The 17,989-nt window shown below is 42.2% G+C and overlaps 1 protein-coding gene across 5 annotated transcripts in view; it reads left to right on the top strand.

Moving 5' to 3' along the window:
• Positions 1-17,124, top strand: part of LOC144105488 (prestin-like) — a 200,800-nt gene extending 183,676 nt beyond the window's left edge. For all 5 annotated transcript variants that reach the window (XM_077638611.1, XM_077638613.1, XM_077638612.1 and 2 more), the window contains 17 exons: positions 169-338; positions 1,698-1,862; positions 2,733-2,888; positions 3,962-4,044; positions 5,315-5,468; positions 6,698-6,811; positions 8,065-8,142; positions 9,755-9,850; positions 10,201-10,307; positions 10,853-10,922; positions 11,320-11,429; positions 12,021-12,087; positions 12,684-12,866; positions 13,297-13,351; positions 15,266-15,375; positions 16,383-16,459; positions 17,008-17,124. In XM_077638611.1, coding sequence (XP_077494737.1) covers positions 169-338; positions 1,698-1,862; positions 2,733-2,888; positions 3,962-4,044; positions 5,315-5,468; positions 6,698-6,811; positions 8,065-8,142; positions 9,755-9,850; positions 10,201-10,307; positions 10,853-10,922; positions 11,320-11,429; positions 12,021-12,087; positions 12,684-12,866; positions 13,297-13,351; positions 15,266-15,375; positions 16,383-16,459; positions 17,008-17,017 — 1,805 coding nt within the window. In that variant the 3' untranslated portion in view covers positions 17,018-17,124. The remainder of the gene's footprint in view (positions 1-168; positions 339-1,697; positions 1,863-2,732; positions 2,889-3,961; positions 4,045-5,314; positions 5,469-6,697; positions 6,812-8,064; positions 8,143-9,754; positions 9,851-10,200; positions 10,308-10,852; positions 10,923-11,319; positions 11,430-12,020; positions 12,088-12,683; positions 12,867-13,296; positions 13,352-15,265; positions 15,376-16,382; positions 16,460-17,007) is intronic.
• Positions 17,125-17,989: the final 865 nt, after the last annotated feature.

Raw genomic sequence — 17,989 nt, 5'->3', positions numbered from 1 at the left:
AAATGAGGAATTGGTAACGATGGCGATGTTTTTTTGCCGATACATGGACATGCAGTACATTAACATGTTTTCCGCCATCAGTTTAGTCTCCTCTAAGCGGACCATGCTGCGCACTGTCAGGAAGGTACGAAAGGCGCTACTCACAACGGGTGCTCGCTTCGCCTGCAGGCGCTGACGCCATCATGTCCATGATGACGGGCGGCGTAGTGCGAGAACTCATCAGCGGCGACTTGGGTGGTCACCACTCCATGGTGGCCATACACAACGCCACGCAGGCAGGGCCGTACACGGTGGGGCAAGTCACATCGGCGTTATGCTTCACCATCGGCATTATACAGGTAAATCGGTGGTCCCATGGAATGTCCACTGAAGTGTCAAAATGTATTTATCTTATCAGATTAACGTTCTGTCTAGCAATGTGGCCTCTATACATCTTTTCATAATTACATATATGGGTGCCGCCATATATCGTTTGAGATATGAGACCCGCCTTCCGCTTGTAGAATTCCTCGGAGGCACCTTACTATGCGTGTGCTGAAAAGTCTAGAGTATATAAAAGGTATGCTCGCTCAGCGAAGTCTAAATAGTTACAACGTCTCACGCGAGCTGCAAGGAGTAGGAAATGTGGTTATCAGCTCGAAATATAGAGTAGATGAATCCGAATGCAAAATAATGAGCATGTTAGTGATTTCAAGAAACAGCCTCTGGTCGAAATCGAAGATTGCAGGGTAACTCTCCGCATTCCAAAATGCTCATCGTCCCGAGGTGAATCCCTGATCTGAAGCAATCTTAGCCGAAAAAAGTTAACGGCTCAGATCTTTATGTTTGCACACAGAAGCTACATCTGTGAAATTATTTGTGCATGTTTCTGGAGACTTGTATAAGCCACGCTCCCTGTTTGGGACACCCACAGATTGCACGGGAGGTTGCACCGTCTAAAGACTCTCTATAAGATTTGATTTCACGTTAAAGCTGTATAAGGTATCCTTGCATGGCGCAGTTGCCGTTTAGGCAAACGTAGGATTAAGACATGCATTTAACAAATACGGGTCAATATACCGAGCCGAGAGGATTGATTTTGCTTCAGTCGGTGTAGGGGCAGGAATCGCTGTGCGTTGAGTCGTTTTCGTGGTTGAACGGTGGACTTAATCATGCAGATCAGAGCGGGCAATTAACGGATACGATACCCACGTAATTGAGCAAAACGATATTGGTCGGTTCTTACCATTTTTTAGCATAAAACACTTACTGTGCATTGGTGGTATTTGTGCGTTTCTGTATATATCAGAGTATTTTGGCATGATGGAATTTTAGTGCTTGCCATTGTTTTTTACGTTTCTTGGTACTGCTACCTTTGTCATGCTGTTTTACGCTCTTTCGTAGCACATGTAATTGGATCGGAAGTATTGCAAATAAATTAGTACGGTCGAGGACAGGTCTCTCGCCATGAGTTTCCGCAACTAAGCTGATAGCTTTACTATTTTGCAGCGGCTGGAAACCGCACTTCTGGGGGTGAAAGGGAAAAATTTGTTCTTTTACCTGCACAGGTGTGGTCGCTAGCCGGCGGTTAAAGACAGTCCTATGAGCTTCGTTTACAGAGCGCACGGTCCAGAGATTTTTGTCCCCGACTGTACATAAAGCGATGTGTACTACAAGTAATAGTTTCCTGACCTGTGCTCTACCTCGCTATCTCGCAGTTGGTGTTTGGCTTCCTGAGCCTGGGCACACTCAACGTGTTCCTCTCGGAGCAGATGGTCAACGGCTTCGCGACGGGTGTAGCCGTCCAGGTGGTTGTCAGCCAGCTGGGATCCATCTTCGGGAACCACGTGCCTCATATGACTGGAATGTTCACCATATACAAGGTGAGCGCTATGCACCAACTCCCGATTCCCGCTGTTTGGTGCTCACGGCTTGCTGAACGGGTTTTAGGTATAGGTTGGACTAGAAAATACTGCAGTGAACTGGTGAACGCATAGAAGTGCTACTCTTTTCGTAAGCCGTTTTGTCCAAAAAGTGCTAAGAGCTCTGGGTGAGTTCTTGTGCGAGTTCGTGCATAATATGAGGTCATCTCGAATATAGCATGGTGCCGTTTAAACTATGAGACAATGTGTCCTTGAAACAGACCCAGGTTGCGAGTCACCTTTCCGTGAGGGTGGACCTTGGGGAAGTGGTGTCGGGTGGAGCATGTTCCACATGAACATCCTGGTGCATAACCATAGCATAGACGCCATAGCAAATTGAAGGCCTCAGCGCAGCGACAGGCACTAGAACTGGCCCGCTGGTCGTAGAGCATTTATAATCGTTCTACATGTTTCCTGCCCTACTGTTTGAAATGCCAGCTTTTGGCCCCGAGGGCGAAATACAAACACCGCGGTTTCAGGTATGAGTTCGTTTTCTTCAAGCGGATAGAGATACATGGCTGTTTGAACACTGGTAGCTTTCCTTTGAGAAGGGACAGGTTGGCAATAACTCTTCTGTTCGTAGTTTTACTATATTTGCCTTAACTGTTCAACACGTGCTCTTGTAGGCACAAATGGGTCAATGTTTTACTTAATGTACGAGTGCCAAAGGGCGATGAAGTATCACCCTTGAATCAGATTTCATTGAACCCCCTGTAAAAAAGTCCCCTCTAGTCATTGTTTTGCACAATGAACTACCTTCCCCATGTTAAGGCCATGCATGACTCCACGCAAGAAGTGGCACAAAAATTTCCTGCTGTGGTTTCTGTGCAGACGTTGTACGCCTTCTTTGAACACATCCACGAGGTGGCGTGGCAGACGACGCTGGTGGCCTTCGTCGCCATCATAGTCATCATGGTGGTCAAGCTGTTCCTCGATCCGCCCGTGATCCGCAGGCTCGGAATCCCGCTACCCATCGAACTCACAGTCGTAAGATACCCTTACCCTTTATTCTTTCTAGTTACCCTTTGCGCAATATAACAGAACAGTGTCATTGAAGAAAGATGGCTGTACAGCATAAAGGTGGACATTTGCAGTACACATCAGCGAAATATTAAAACTTAGAATACCAGCAAAAATAAGTGAACGAGGCTAGTGACTCGGGCTAGTTAGTTCTTTGCTATAATGAACAAAACACAAGCGCTGACTGTACGTGATGCGAACTGATGCAGAGTGGTATGCTAGTGAGTATCGAATTATTTGTATTGGGGGTTTCAGCCGCTATGTAACTGCTCTGGTCGATACTCTATAGCAGATTGAATTGCTGGCTGCTGGCGCCCTGCTTCTAAACAGATGTGAAAAGACGTCCGTATACATAATTTTTTTTTGTTAATAAACGGGTTATGGTGTGATCTGATCTGAGCCTTCGCAGCCCGCATCTCTGGCAGCCCACGTTTCCATAAATCTCGATTCCAAAAAACATGCCCTTTCAAAAGCAACGTGTTCTAGCTTTCATATCGAGACTCTATTGTCGCCAAAAATGACATCGAAATACTTAAAAATTAGTTGCCGGGATTTTTTTTTTGATTAAGAAGAAATCATTAGAACTTTTATTTCATATTTTCTGTTAGCTCAACTCTGGCGTTTCGGAGTCGGAGGTCGACCAGCACCAAAGCACGAAAGCGGTTCTGCATTTCACAGCGCATGTGGCACAGAGATTTGCTGTTCTATAAAAAAACTAAAAAAAACTAAGGTGTGATTTATAAAGCTACATGCATTCCCGTTCTATGGCAAGCCTGAGTACGCACTGTGCTCAAGGCGATCTGGTACTGCCGCCACATGTCTATGCGCCCATAGCGATCGAGTGACCTTCAGCTCTTCTGAAAAACTTAACATTTGCTTTCCGCGTTCATACACGTGCCACGGAAAACATCCAGCCCCACCTGCCGCCATGTGCTGAAGGCCGATTTTTTTTTTCATGTGTGCTTTAGTGCATATTGCGCTAGTGGCGGTTTTGCAGTGTTTTGTGGCAACAACTTGAGACATTCTACTTCTCTTTCAAGGTGGTACTGTTCACAGTTGGGTCTCACTACCTGAACCTCAGAGAAAACTACGGCGTCGAAGTTGTTGGAACCATTCCTGAAAAGTAAGCGGCCACGTGACTGGACATTGTGCACTAAGCTTGAGTATTGTAGCTCAGCGGGAACATAGAATTGGTCAGCTGCCTGAATTTAGGTTCTTAGGCATGAGCTGTAAGATGGGATGAGTGTTCACCTTATAAACGGCTCATTCTGTCGCTGAGTGGCAGATGAAGCAGATAATCCAGTTTTTCCGTATTGCCTGCAAAGGCCTCAATAAAACGGCGAGTTGAGCTAGTTGGTACATACTGCTGGGAATAACAGCGCTGAGACGAGGGACAAAGAAAAAAAAATAAATAAACAGTGCCGGTCCTGTTGTCTTCTTTCTTTTTCCCTCGTCTTAGCGCTGTTATTCCCTGCAAAGGCATTCAAAAATAAGCCCCGTACTCAAAAAGCAACGCGACAGCTTTAAGGTCTCCTCATTAGAGTATGTACATAATTCGCAGTTATCCATGCAGCGCATCTCTATCTAAAGAGACGCAATATTAATAAATGCTGATCTCAGTCAGTTGCTTTGAGCAATGACCTTATTCTTAATGCTCCGTTTGGTTGACTTACTTCAAAAACATCATCAGCTATGTGCATCTGAATTGAAACAGCGCCTTTTAAAATGATTTTCTAGCGATACCTGATACATGGGGTATTTACCAGAAGAAAATATTGTCCCAAGGTTTCAGAACAATTTGATTCTTGATGTTTTCAAGTAATTTTCTTTAAAATTGCCTTCACCGGTTATTTCACGCGTAGTATCGTTTGGTAAAAGAATAAATGTTTAAAAGGGAAAGTGAAAAAGCAAATCTTAAGAGCACTATTATAGTAGTTAAAAGATGCAATGGTTGCTGCAGTGATTGCTGCATTTTCCAACTCAGTGGAATATGACCGCATTTTTTCCCGTTTTATGGATCCGTGTTGTAATCATCAACTATTCATGTTCTCAGCACTACCACTGCTGCAGTTCGAGCAACAGTGAAAAAATTTACAGCACGTTAATACTGGCAGGTTCTATTACAATGCTGAATCGTGGCACCACAATATAAATTATTTATGCAGGGAAATAAACATCTTTGACACACGCCACGGCAGCTGAAGTTGCGCATTTGATGTCCGCTCCAGCGACTCAAGCACAGTTTCTGCTTACATATGCTGCCTCAAGGCATGGTTTACTGTTACTCGCCAGCATTTGATGCGCGGGGTTGGCGCGTTACCTGTTAGAGGTTGCAGTTAATTTTGTGGTCTAGACGGCACACGGCCTCAGTGATTGTTCGCTTTGTCTTCCAGGCTGCCCGAGCCTACACTTCCAAGCTTCAACACGTCGCTGATCGCCAGCATCCTTCCCGAGTCCTTCGCTTTGGCTATTGTCAGCTTCGCCATCACTCTCTCACTGGGAAGAATCTTTGGCCAGAAGCACGGCTATGCTGTGGACGCCAACCAGGTACGGATGCGTGTAACAGTTGCCATTATCGTTGGAGAAAAAGTGGCGGGCTTGTACTCTCTGCCATTCAGTTTGCCGGCTTTTCTTATATGACAGCAAGCATTTTGTCTTGTTTTCTTTTATGCTAACATCGCCTGGATATTCCAGGGAAGGATTCTGATTGAACGGTCTGTACTGAGAATTTTATTACTGCACAGTTTTAGAAAGCTCCTTGCAAGCTAACTCATCAAAGCAGAAGGCCACATTAAATAAACTATTCTGGGTTGTAACCTTACGCGGGAGTGCACAAAATTCAGAGCTCAGGTAGCAGGTGTAGTTGACAATCATCTGTAGGGGTGGCGAGGGAAAAATTCCTCCAGCTTTGGTATCGTATTTGAAGAGTCCTAATCGTGATCGCTTTGCAAATAGTCTCCAAATTACAACACAGCTGGCTAGCTAGTACGAACTCGGCATAAGGAAAACCACAAAAAACACTCAAGCATCACAGGCAGTTGAACACTGAGCTGAGTTGCCCTGTGTGCTCCCTTCCCTAACACTCAAGCGTTTTCTCGCTGACTCCTCTGGTCTGTTTGATTGACCTCAATGATGTTCATTTTCGTTTCTTGTTTTCCGTCCCATGATTAAATCTTGCCTAAGCAACACCCTGCCGAGCAAGTCTGAAAATGCTCTGTTGTAATATTCGCGTTTACTGAATGCGTTGACCGACTTATACATAGCACTAATTTCGTTGGTATTCAAAGGCTACGCCACCCTAAGAGTGATTTTGTATACGACCAGTTCCTCGAATCTGCTAAATAGCCACAATCCGTGTAATCTTCATAAAAACTCGTTTCTGTGTTTCTGACCTCGCTCAAAATGTCTTAACAAAGATGCCTTTAAGCAAAGTTTCAACGTATTGTGAGAATCTAAATTTTTCGATTGCACTCTTCACATCGTTTTAATGTCACCATCTTCATCATCCTGGCTGCATCCACAGCGCGGCAAAATGTATCACATTTATCTCTATATAGCGCCCTCTTGTTCACACGCTGTACCTTAAACCAACAAATTTTAGCATCTCAGGTACTCACCCGACACTCTCTCGCCCCAGGTTACGTTACTGTCGCCTAGATATGCACACTTTTACCCCAATGGACCACTAGTATGTACTAAGCGTTTCATGCGCTATTTTTAAATGGCTGATGTTGGCGCTTCCACTTGCACTTTATCCCTTCGTCTTATTTTAACAGGAGTTCCTCGCCCTCGGAGCGAGTCACGTGTTTTCGTCCTTCTTCTCCTGCTTCCCCATTGCTGCGTCTGTGCCACGTAGCGCCGTCCAAGAGGGTGCTGGTGGAAAGACACAGGTACATGCATTCACTTTTCATCCGGGTCAAATTTGTCTTCTTTTCAAATATTTATGCTCTTAAAACACAGTGCTTGCTCACAGTGCAAAAACAAATTCTGGACTCTATTATGGGTGACTTAGATGAATATTATATTCATAGAATCCTGCCAATCTAGCTGATTACCTGAGATGTCTGTATTACGCATCATTTTAATTAGTGTGTTTCATCTGCAATTTTCAGATGTACAAAACCCTTCAGCGAATACTGGCCGCTTTCTACATGCTATTGCTAAAGAAATGGCCTCTCTTCAGATACCCTTGCAACAATAAGGTTCCATCCTTTATATTGAGCGGTGGGCAGAGATAGCAGGAAACAAAGTCATAGGCCTTTGTGCTGTTTCAGTGTTTAGTTATGGAAACTTGTGCAGGAAGCTTGTTTCCAAAGAAGAATGACAGCTAAACACTCTGCTGCTTCGCTGCTAGCGAAAATTTCACTTGCACATATGGTTATCGTATTCATTCGATTTCTTCATGCCACATAAACCTAAAAATTCGTTCTGCACGTTTCTGGGAGTAGATCCTCTACTATTAAAGTGCCTACTCTCAATGCAGGTCATATTTGAAGAAATGTGGGGTATACGTATGCAAGCATGAAGCGCTATCCGTAGTGAGAAAAAACATCAATTATAATGTTCGTTGGTGAATAGCATTCTTCTTTCATTGTGGTAAATACCAAAAGAATGGGCCGGCCGATTAGCATGCAACAATTAATAAAATAACAAAATGGGCTTTTGCAGCGATCATTATTTACGCTATTATTCTGTGAGGTATTCAAATGTTCAAGTGGCTTATAGCGTTTTAGCAACTTACTTTTATTGTTGTATTCAACGAATAGTGACCCGCTTGAAATTTAAATTTCGTTTTAGTAATGAATTACACGTCAAGAAACATTTTTGAGGGAACAAAAAGTTAAGTGTACTTAATCGGGGCACCCGAAAAACTCGTTTGTCAACTCAAAATGAAGTGCAGATTACTAATCGGTCTGTTGTACTGAAATGTACCCAGTGGCCTTGAGGTCAGAATCCTTGCAACGTGGAACGAATTAGATGTTTCCTCGATGATTACAATCTGGCGTTGGTTAAAGCATCGAAGGTTGATAGACTGCACCTTAAGTTTTATTGTTCTGCAAAGTTAACATCACTGCCGTGCTTTTCTGAAAAGTAAGTGTGTGGTTACTAAACCTCTAAGGGGGCGTTTTTTTTATGCCTGCAGATTGTGAGTGTGGTCAACATCGTCATCATCGTTCTCATGGTTCTGTTCCTTGGCCACTACTTGGAAGAGCTGCCCATCGTAAGTAATCTACTTGGTACATATGGTGACCTTTTTCGTCGCGTCCCTAGTTATGCGCCGCATCTCAGGAAATATATATTTTAGTTTGTGCTCAAAACACTACAATTACGTTTTTAATTTGCAGCGCTAGAGTAAAGGACGTTACGAAAGGTAAATTAGATTGCGGAATTCTTTTAGATAATTCAAACTGCAATCCATAACTCTCTAAGTGATGTTCATTATAAGGCCTATTAAGTGCCTTGTTTTAGTCATTAGTAAGCAGCAACGTCAAAATAAACTACCCAACTACCTAATTCGTTCTGAGGTTTTGTTTCGAAGAGGAAAGATTAAAATAGGAGAGGCAGGAGAGGAGGAGGTAGGCACTTATTTATGGATCAGTATTTTATTATACATATAATAAACAATCAGACATTCACTACTACAATCAGGCCTAATGCTATTACATCAAGGACAAAGCCCTATATCTCGAATATATAAAGACTTCAAACATGAAAATAGACCCTTGCAGCGTTCTTTAAGCCCTTATAACATTTGTACATGACATCCCACATACGCACTTATATTAAACGTGGAGGTGAGTTTGAAGAACGTATATTAGGATGAATGTTTCTCATTTACTCCTCATCGCAAGCCGTCACAAACATTGTGATGTGCCTGTGTTTTTGCGCAAACTATTTCGCAAACTCTAAAATGTTCGCGAAAAGTTCGATGCATAAAAATGGCAGTACATGCTCATATCTGTAAACTAACAGCCAGAACACATGCACCTATGCTAGAAACATATTTCTTACAGTGATGCGCCTTCTGCCGGCCTGCCGGCAGTGCACGGGTCGCAATGTGCTGCTTTGCTTATAACTTTGTTCGCCCCGAAGCCGGAGGGGACGGTTTTTTGGTAATAGACACGGTCTAGTATAAGATGTCTATTCCTGTTACCATTGCACTATAAACAGAATAATCGCTTATTAGAATTAAGGCATAGTTGGCTTCCGCAGCGCCTTCGGCACCGAAGCACGCCAGGCGAGTTGCGCTTCAAGGCTTTAGGTAGTTTGGCTGCCTTCATTGCATGATAATACGTGGCGCGAGAAATGAGTACAAGTAATCGATGTCTACCCTAAGTACGGATCACGCTCGCCTCGTGACATGGTTTCACAGGGATATTGCTATCAGCATGTGCCCAAAGCAGCGAATCGACCCGCATCAACGTTCGAAAAGTGCTCGAAGACGGGCTTTTAGAGAAGCGCCACTTGCAGGGGCATGACGCGCAGTTGGATAAATTGAACTACCGGCGAGATTCGAATTTGATATGCTATGTAACTTTTCTATATGTTTAGGCAGTAGTTTCAAGAGGATAATCTGTGTGTTCAACATAGCCAATAATTAGAAATATCCGAGTTTGAAATATATCATGGCTCGACAATAGTGTGCACAGAAATATGACATGAAAGATTATTAATCTCCTGCGGCGACACTTCCTGTTGACTCCTGCACTTTCTATTGCTTCTTTTCTTTTTATTCATTTCATTTTTTTAATTTCCTCTGTTACACCAAGCGTTACCACCGCAGTTCATTTGTTTTCATACCACCCCATTATATTTTTCTTACTATATTTCAGTGCGTTCTGGCAGCGATCATTGTGACTTCATTGAAGAAGATTGTCATGCAAGTTCAGGACTTCAAACGCTACTGGGATATCTCTAAGATCGACGGAGTAAGTGAATTCCTCATGTTATATGCCCGACTGAGTTACTAATACAAGAATTGCGACTAAGCCATTGATTTATTGGCTTTTCAAGAAGAAACGCTTTATTTGTGAATAAATGTTGAGAATATGCACCGTCAAAAACTGAAGAAAAAAGTGCTACCTTCTTTTTTGGCTTCCATAAAGGGAAGTATGCGCAGTAAAGTAGTTGTTTTACGTGGCATGACTTCAGTTTAGATGCATGCGTATAAGCCAGCCAGTAGTAAATTCAACAAGTGCTGAAAGGCAGCACGGAACTAAATTTTTTGCATAAATTTATGCCTTTCATTCATTCTTCTCAATCTAAAATCGAATTGCAGCAAGTCTGGATGGTGTCATTCGGTGCCACCGTGATCTTTGACGTCATCACCGGTCTTGCTATTGGAGTGGGATTCTCTCTGCTCACGCTCATCTACAAGATTCAGAGGTAAAGGCTCCAATACAGTCCATATCATTATATTTTTTTCTCGTGTAGTCCGATCAAAGTACGATGCGATTTGAATTTTGTAGTTCTTAGCTTTAAAATAAAATAGCTCTTTCTCTGCAGAACAAGCTTGTAACCTGTTTCGGATGCGCACCATGTACATTCAGAATTCTTCGAATAATTTTTTAACACAAAAAAGGATATGTTTAAAAATTTTCGGTCATTTTTCATTGCTCCACAAAATAAACGTGATGCTATATATCTGCTTCAACAAAATCAACTTGCACTGCATTATATAACCTCGCCATGTTAAACACCTACTTTTTCCCAGTCTTTGTTAAAATACTGAACTTGCAGCAATTGTGGTTCCAAATAAATTGCCAAGAATCTTACGTTCCGGGACGTACAGCGGATAGTTTACTAACTGATTTGTTTAACCAGAAGAGGAATGAAAACTAGTGAAACTTTTCATAGTTTAATCTCGTTAAAGAATGCAACATATTCTTCATTAGCTTTTAATCTGCTTGAATTGCTTTGTTTTTCCTCAGACCAAAGACTTTCCTCCTTGGTTCTGTGGCTGACACCGAGTTCTTCGTTCCCATCAAGAAGTACCAAATGGTAAGGCCCATGTGACCTTGATATATCCTTCCCCACAAACTCTATCCACTGACTATGAAATATTACCAAACTGGTTTATTTTCATAGAATGAACAGGTATACGAAAATCGTATGTTAGTAGGGAAAGCAATGTTTTCTCTTGGGTATAAATCAGCGCATGTAACGTTTTACATTAAGCGTCTTTTCACTATCTTACTTAAGTAGGATTTTATAGAGACTTTATTTAATTTCTTCTATTAAGCATATTGCTCCAGATTATAAGTTTACCCACTTATGTACAATGTGCAAAAATTCTTTCTTCCTTAGTGAAGCTGTAAGGCCACAACTTTTCTTAGTGCTAAACCTTGCACTTCATTTGGCATTACTAACGCTCATAAATTCGATGTGTCCCCCATAGGTAGATGAAATTCCCAAGATCAAGATCTTCCACTTTGGAGGACCAGTTCACTTCGCCAACACAGAGTACTTCAAGGAGCAGCTCCACAAGAAGGTCGGCTTCACTGTGAGGTGAGTGAAAAAAGGCCACAAGTCAAGCATATTTATTAACATACTACATAACCGAACCGAGGAAAGTGCCCGTCAGATATGTTACACAATTCATTACATTCAACTTGCGTATCGATGTATTGAATGCATAAAATCCTTTGTAGGTTAAGAGTTCAGATATTGCGTCAAATATTTTGGGGAAACTGAGGCCTAAATTAAAAGTTTTCAACGGGGCTTTATAATATCCACATGACGCTTTTTTAATTACTCAAGTCGCTTCTAGCTTTAGAGTCACTGTTACTGTTTGCGCAGTCTTTATCTGACAGAGTTAGTGCCACAAAAGAAAAGCTGCTGCTAAAAAAATCGACACCTTCCAACAGTCAAGACAGGAACTAGTTGAAGGACGCATCGGTAACAGAGCATACTGCACATCGCTTCTTGTTCGAAACAAGAAGTTTTTCGAAAGTAAGCACGCGTATAACTTTTAATTCTTTGCAAACGGAAAAGTGTTCACCAATATAATCAAGACTAAGCTCCATTCGCAGCTGTTAATAATAAGTGTGCTTCATTGTTAAATTCTTGTGAGTGACACCGGTTGTATTTCTGGAACAGGGATGTGCTGAAAGCCCGCAAACGAGCCCAGAAGGGATCCACTTGCAACCTCGCCAACCTAGTCAAGGTGAGTACGCGTATTCCGGCGTTGAAAACTGCACTTTTCATTTCTCCACTACCGACCAATCACCAAACTTTGTGGCTACTTTGCAGGAACATAATAGATAACTGGCTTTACAGATGTCTGTTACAAAAAACTGACAACGTATAGGCAGGCTTGTATCGAGTGCAGACTTCCTGCTGTCTCCTATTTTAACTGCTGTTTGTAACCTGATTCCTCTCTGCAGCTATGGCAATGCAGAAAGTTTTGCTGACCATTAGTGCCTTGCTGAGAGTAATTACTAGGATACTGGCATTATTTATTTCATACAGTAAATCAGCACTCTCATCTATTTACACATCGCATTGTTCCCTAGAACTGCTATTATGAACGTAAAATGTGTTAGCCATACAATACCGGCTATCTGGTCGGCTGAGATTGAAAGTAGATGATAGGAGCGAAGCAGCAAGATATTTTTGCCACCAGGCTGTTGTCGTTCTTTGTACCTTCACGCAGTTGCCTTAGTTTCAGCCAAGCGTTCCATGTTTGCAGTGTCTTCATTCACTTGACTTCATGAGCAATTTCCTTTGTTTCTCTCTCCCTGTACCGTGCATGCGACACAGGACTCACCGATGTTGGGCGCCGAGTCAAAGAACGCGTCTTTGAACTGCAGCGTAGCCACGGACCTCTGCTCGCTGAAGTCGTCCAACAGCGTGACCGAGATGCTCGCGTTACCCACCCACATCATCCTCGATTTCTCTCGCGTCTCCTTCATGGATGGATCCAGCATTGCCCTACTCAAGCAGGTGAGTAATGCTAACACCGTGAGTTAAAATATCTGGTTGGCAACAGTGTCGGTCTCTTTTTTGTTGTTAATATAGCCACCTGTCCGAAATGCAAGCGTCAAGGAGAGTGTCACTGTTTGTTTCGAGAAACGTAGCACTTTTTGATACCCGCGTCCCGCTCAAAAGCATCAGTTAAATGCTTGACTTCGCTTACTTTTAGCCCCATGTTTCCAACTGCATAAAAATTAGAAAATATCAAAATAGTAACGAAATAAAGCATAATACTGTTGCTACTAATCTCATTTATACTCTTGTTCAAAAAAATCAAATAATTATTCAATGCAGTTACAACAAAACGGAACCATATATTTCGGGTGCGTAATTTCTCGATCGTGTAGTCCGACAGTATGACATTCGACTCACGTTGGCAACGCCATTTCTTTCCTTTCAGCTCAAAAGGGAATACGATTCCGTCGATGTGAAGCTGTACATTGCTGCCTGTTCTGGTAAGTGTCTCGGTCAGCAAGTAAACTTCTGCTTTACGCGACACTATAAAACGAGCGATGGAAACTGAAGGGATGACAGGTGCTAACGGCAGCCATAATGCTGCGTGTATGTCTAACCGATTTATAAGTGGCTCACGACTCGAGCACTTTTTCAGTCATCAAAGTGGTCATAATTTAGCATCTACACACAGGAAACTTGGAGTTTGATGGTACACTTGCCGATATTTTTTGCTTTGCATCTGAGAACTTGAACATTTACGATTGCGTTACCAAGAGCAGGCGGGTATGAAAACGAATTTGCGGGATATGCATAGTGACGGCTCTGGCTCCTCGGATTCAAGAAAATTGCATATTTTTTAACTATCTACACTGTACTACTCTTTTATAAGAGATTTCCCCAGATCAGGGCAGATCATGGAGTAGACACAAATGGCCATGTAGCGTTGGAAATTGACCCAAAGTGGAGTTTAACTTGCAATGTAGATTGAAAGTACTGCAGTTCTTTGCAAAGTGCTTGTCTTCAAAAAAAAAAACAAGGTCGCTTCTGAACTGAGAAGGAACCATTGTTTTTAAAGTCATTCTTAATGCAAATTTTACCTTCGCCTTTTATGAAGTATTTCGCCTACAAAAATTCATAGCGTCCTCAAGCCGTATGCTTTTGGTATTAAGCTCGCTGTACTTGGGGTTGTTGCTAGCGAAGGGAAAGCTCTTGAAAACGGCTGAGTGTTTTGTTCTATTCACTGCGCTTTTTTATTCGTAAGAGGTCAAAACGGTCCCCAGACGACTAATTTCGAAACTTCTGACTGACTTGACATGTGGACTTAGTAAAGTCAATAATTCGAACTGCCGACGATTTTTCTCGCATTTCTGTCTTTGAGCTCTGAAATAATTCTACACTAGCTGCTCATCGAGCTGTTGTTTAAAAGTGCATGGACGTAGATATTACAGATACACTTCATATCTGAACTCTCTGGCAGATTAACTTAAAATGCCACCTTTCGCGCCGGCTATCAGCAGTGCGTTGTTGTCAAGCGCTTCCGAGCCAAGCACAGATCAGTCAATTAATCAACTTTTATTTAACCGGAATAAAAGGCAGAGGATTTCGCAAGAGAATGCTCTGATGTGATTGGCTGGCTTCAGAGCCCAATGTAAAAAGGCACAATTGCTGCTGCTAAAATACTGCAACGAGCAAAACCAAGCAATTTTACATGTAAAGAAAAGGAATCACGGAGATGAACACAGCTAATCGGCGGTAACTAAGAAAAATGGCACAAGTGACTTGGCGCTTATGGTCAAAAAGATTGGGGCGTAGAGTAACCAAAATTCAGGAGTGTAGGTATTACATAGAAGTTTGAAGGTGTAAACGAAACGCGTGTAAAGAGATCTAGGTTGACAAGCAAAGTTATGCCACAGATCACTTCATGTGCACAAGGCACTAAGTACGTAACAAAGAGAGGACAGTTAACATTTCAGGAAATTCCGTTAATTAGCTTTAGAAAAGGAGGCAATTGCGAGACCCCTGTCAGCTACATTATTCAAACAGGAGCAAATAATACAACATGTGTCCGGAATCCGCCTTCTCTCGCTAATCGCTCCCACTCATCTGTCAGCACGTTGTAAGACGGTACATGTGTGGTAAAGCTGCAGAATTTTCACGGATGTCGCTGACATTATGTCATATATATCCTGCGCATGGCAAGGTGGTGCGAGCATGGTGATTCTCCTGAAGGGCGCGGTCTGCCGGCTGGTGATTTCACTTAGACAATAGGTGGCGCGAAGAAGGTTTAATCAGCGTAAACGCTAATTATCCAACAAGACCCTGCTTATTTTTTAGTTGTGTTGTGTGGAAGTAACCATTAATAATGGCCAAAAGGCCAATCCCGCTTGTAACCTTATTTTACATTGTCATTGCAGACTCTGTTTTCGACTTCCTCCGCAAGGCGGAAGCCGTCGATTTCCTTGGTTCAGACGCATTCTTCCCATCTGTCTTCGATGCCGTTCAAGCTGCGCAGCATCCAAACAAGGTATGGATAATATGTTGGTATACTACGGGCTTCAAAGCTTACTGCGCAGCAAGAATCGTTCTGCTTTTCATGTTGCGCTGTGTTTGAGAGCAGCTACGATAGTTTTCCTTTCTTCTATATACCGAAAATAACGATGACTGAGAACATTACCATTTTCCATTCAGTTTACTCCTTTCATCTTGGTAGAGTCTCAGAAAACGGGGCTGCTTGAGCCGGATGCTAATTGAAATTCCTTTATATAAATTACTTACGCACACACTGAACGTCATGTTGACTGTTTAATATGTGCAGCTAGCAAGCGCGTTTTCGTTCGCAAGCGGTCTTCTCTGCAATTTAGTACAGAATCCAGCTTTGTAACTGGTGACAATAGATATAGGTTGTAAGAGGCACCAAGTGCTGAGGGCCAGCTGTTGCCGGGAGCTGGTGTGTTATATTAAGAACTGGGCGTCATAGCATTAAAGGCTGTTATTTTTTGATGTGCAAATAAGCGCCACTTTTTCAGAAATCAAAATCCGACTATTCATTTCGAGGTCCTGTCCTCACCGACCGTTAAAAAATATTTACTGCGTGACTGCAAGAGCATACTGCGCAGAACAAAATTTGTTTTAGCATATATACCGAACCACACATCTTTCACATATCCGCACTGTCTTGGATTGGTCCTGTGTAGCTAGTTATCATGCCGCTTACCATAACCAGCTCATTTCACCGAATTTTAAGTTTTCCATGACTAAAACTTTATCTCATGTGGGCACAGGATTGAGAAGAACTTAGTTGCTGTAGACAAGTGTACTGAAAGAAATACGCGTGCTGCAATTTCTTATAGACTACAGCTGGAAAAATATGGTGTTTTAAAGACTGCCTTCGTCGAGCGCCTATAAATTGTAAAATAGCTGCCATTCGTGCAATGTCCATGCTGTGAAAATGTGCGAGGCATCAGAGGCAGCTTTATTATATATAAGATTGATTATGACTTTTTCCTATATATTCAATTTCTTGTTTCGCAGTTCATTGGAGCCATCCCTGATCCACCGCCGTCCATCGTCGAACCAGAGTCAGACGACTCGCATCCAGAAGCATCTGAGTAAGTCAGCCGAATAGATTGCGTTGATTGCTATGGAAAACAAAGACCAGTGTAGGACGAATTAACTTTCCTGGAAACCAAAGATTGATTTTACGAAGGTATGAAAATTAAATTGAAGCTGCGTGCTGTTTTTTTAAGACCAATAAAAAAAGAGGAAATGAACACGCAACATGAAACCCAAAACAATCGAGCCGAGCTGATCTCGGCAATATTATTTGTGCGTGGGAAGTTCGCAGTTATTGTTCCATGGAGTTCCACGATGCACTGTATCTGTTACATACCTTGTCGCCACAGATTGTTCATATATGTCAGTGTAGGGTATTTACAATTCATTAATTTTTTATAGTTATATTTATAGTTATAAACACCAGCTCAATTTCTTTGATGCTGTTAATTTCAACAGTAACCATGGAAGGATTTGTCCTTCACTATATTCAAGCTTCTCGATGAAACATACATTATCATCTGAATTTTTTCTTTGTAAACTATCTATCATCAAATTTATCCGCTTCTTTTGCTCACGGTGATATTTTCTGCTTGTATTGCAGGTTTCTTTGAGAGATTCTCCCGCCTTACAAGCCGCTGTCGTGACGTCACATCCCGCTTTCGCACTTTTGTAAATATTTGTAATAAACATCCTACATGGTTTTAGTATTTATTCAAAGCGCGGTAAATCTCTTGTGTCAGTTTTTTCGTGTTTGTTATAATATAAAGCATGCTGTCAAATCCACCTCTTCGAAATATCCGATACTTGCAGCAAGTACCATTTCAGTGATCTTTTCAACCCGAGAAGCTAGCTTGTAAGCAATGTAACAACACTCTTGTAACACCCATGGAAGCTCTAACACCCAAGTTTACAGTGTTAAAGGCAAGAGTTGCACTCATCGTCGAGAGGTTTACAGCCCTGAAGACGCACAAGAAACCACACTGTACGACCCAGAAGCAAACCCTGTGGGCTGCATATTTGTAACCACCTCATATGTACCACCTCATATGTACCTAACTACCTCATATGTGTACTATAAGGAACTTGTCTTCGATGGTGATTGCATCTGCAAACGGTATTATTTTATTTTTACATCGCATTTATTGTGCCGTATTCCGATATCGTTTTCCTCCTCAGAACAAATTTATCAATCTGAATGAAACGTCCAGTAACAAAACGCTAGAATATTTTCCTGTTTAGTTCCCGAAAGGGTGAACATGACCTGATCCGCAATATGGGTCACAGTTGTCAGGTTGCAGCTTGAAAAGTGTTTTAGTGCAGTCTTCAAGGCAGAGCTCAGCAGCGCTCCAAGCCGCTTTAAGGGCTCAAAGCACCACATTAATTTAGTCCTTATCTGGTGTAGCTCAAGATCTCTAGTTAAGCAGCTTTACTTTAAAAAGTAAAACAACTTGGTGACCTCGCATTGCACATGTCAGTTTTAATATCGATTGTGAGGAAAGGAAGAGCGGCGCAATAACTTTATAACCATCGATTAGTTTAACACTCGGTGAATATGATGGAGAAAGTGTTGGGACGCTAGCTCA

The sequence above is a fragment of the Amblyomma americanum genome, chromosome 9, assembly GCF_052857255.1.
Source record: "Amblyomma americanum isolate KBUSLIRL-KWMA chromosome 9, ASM5285725v1, whole genome shotgun sequence".
In the NCBI taxonomy this organism is placed as follows: domain Eukaryota; kingdom Metazoa; phylum Arthropoda; class Arachnida; order Ixodida; family Ixodidae; genus Amblyomma; species Amblyomma americanum.
The sequence above is the reverse complement of the archived record's forward strand: the minus strand, read 5'-3'. Positions and strand labels throughout refer to the sequence as shown.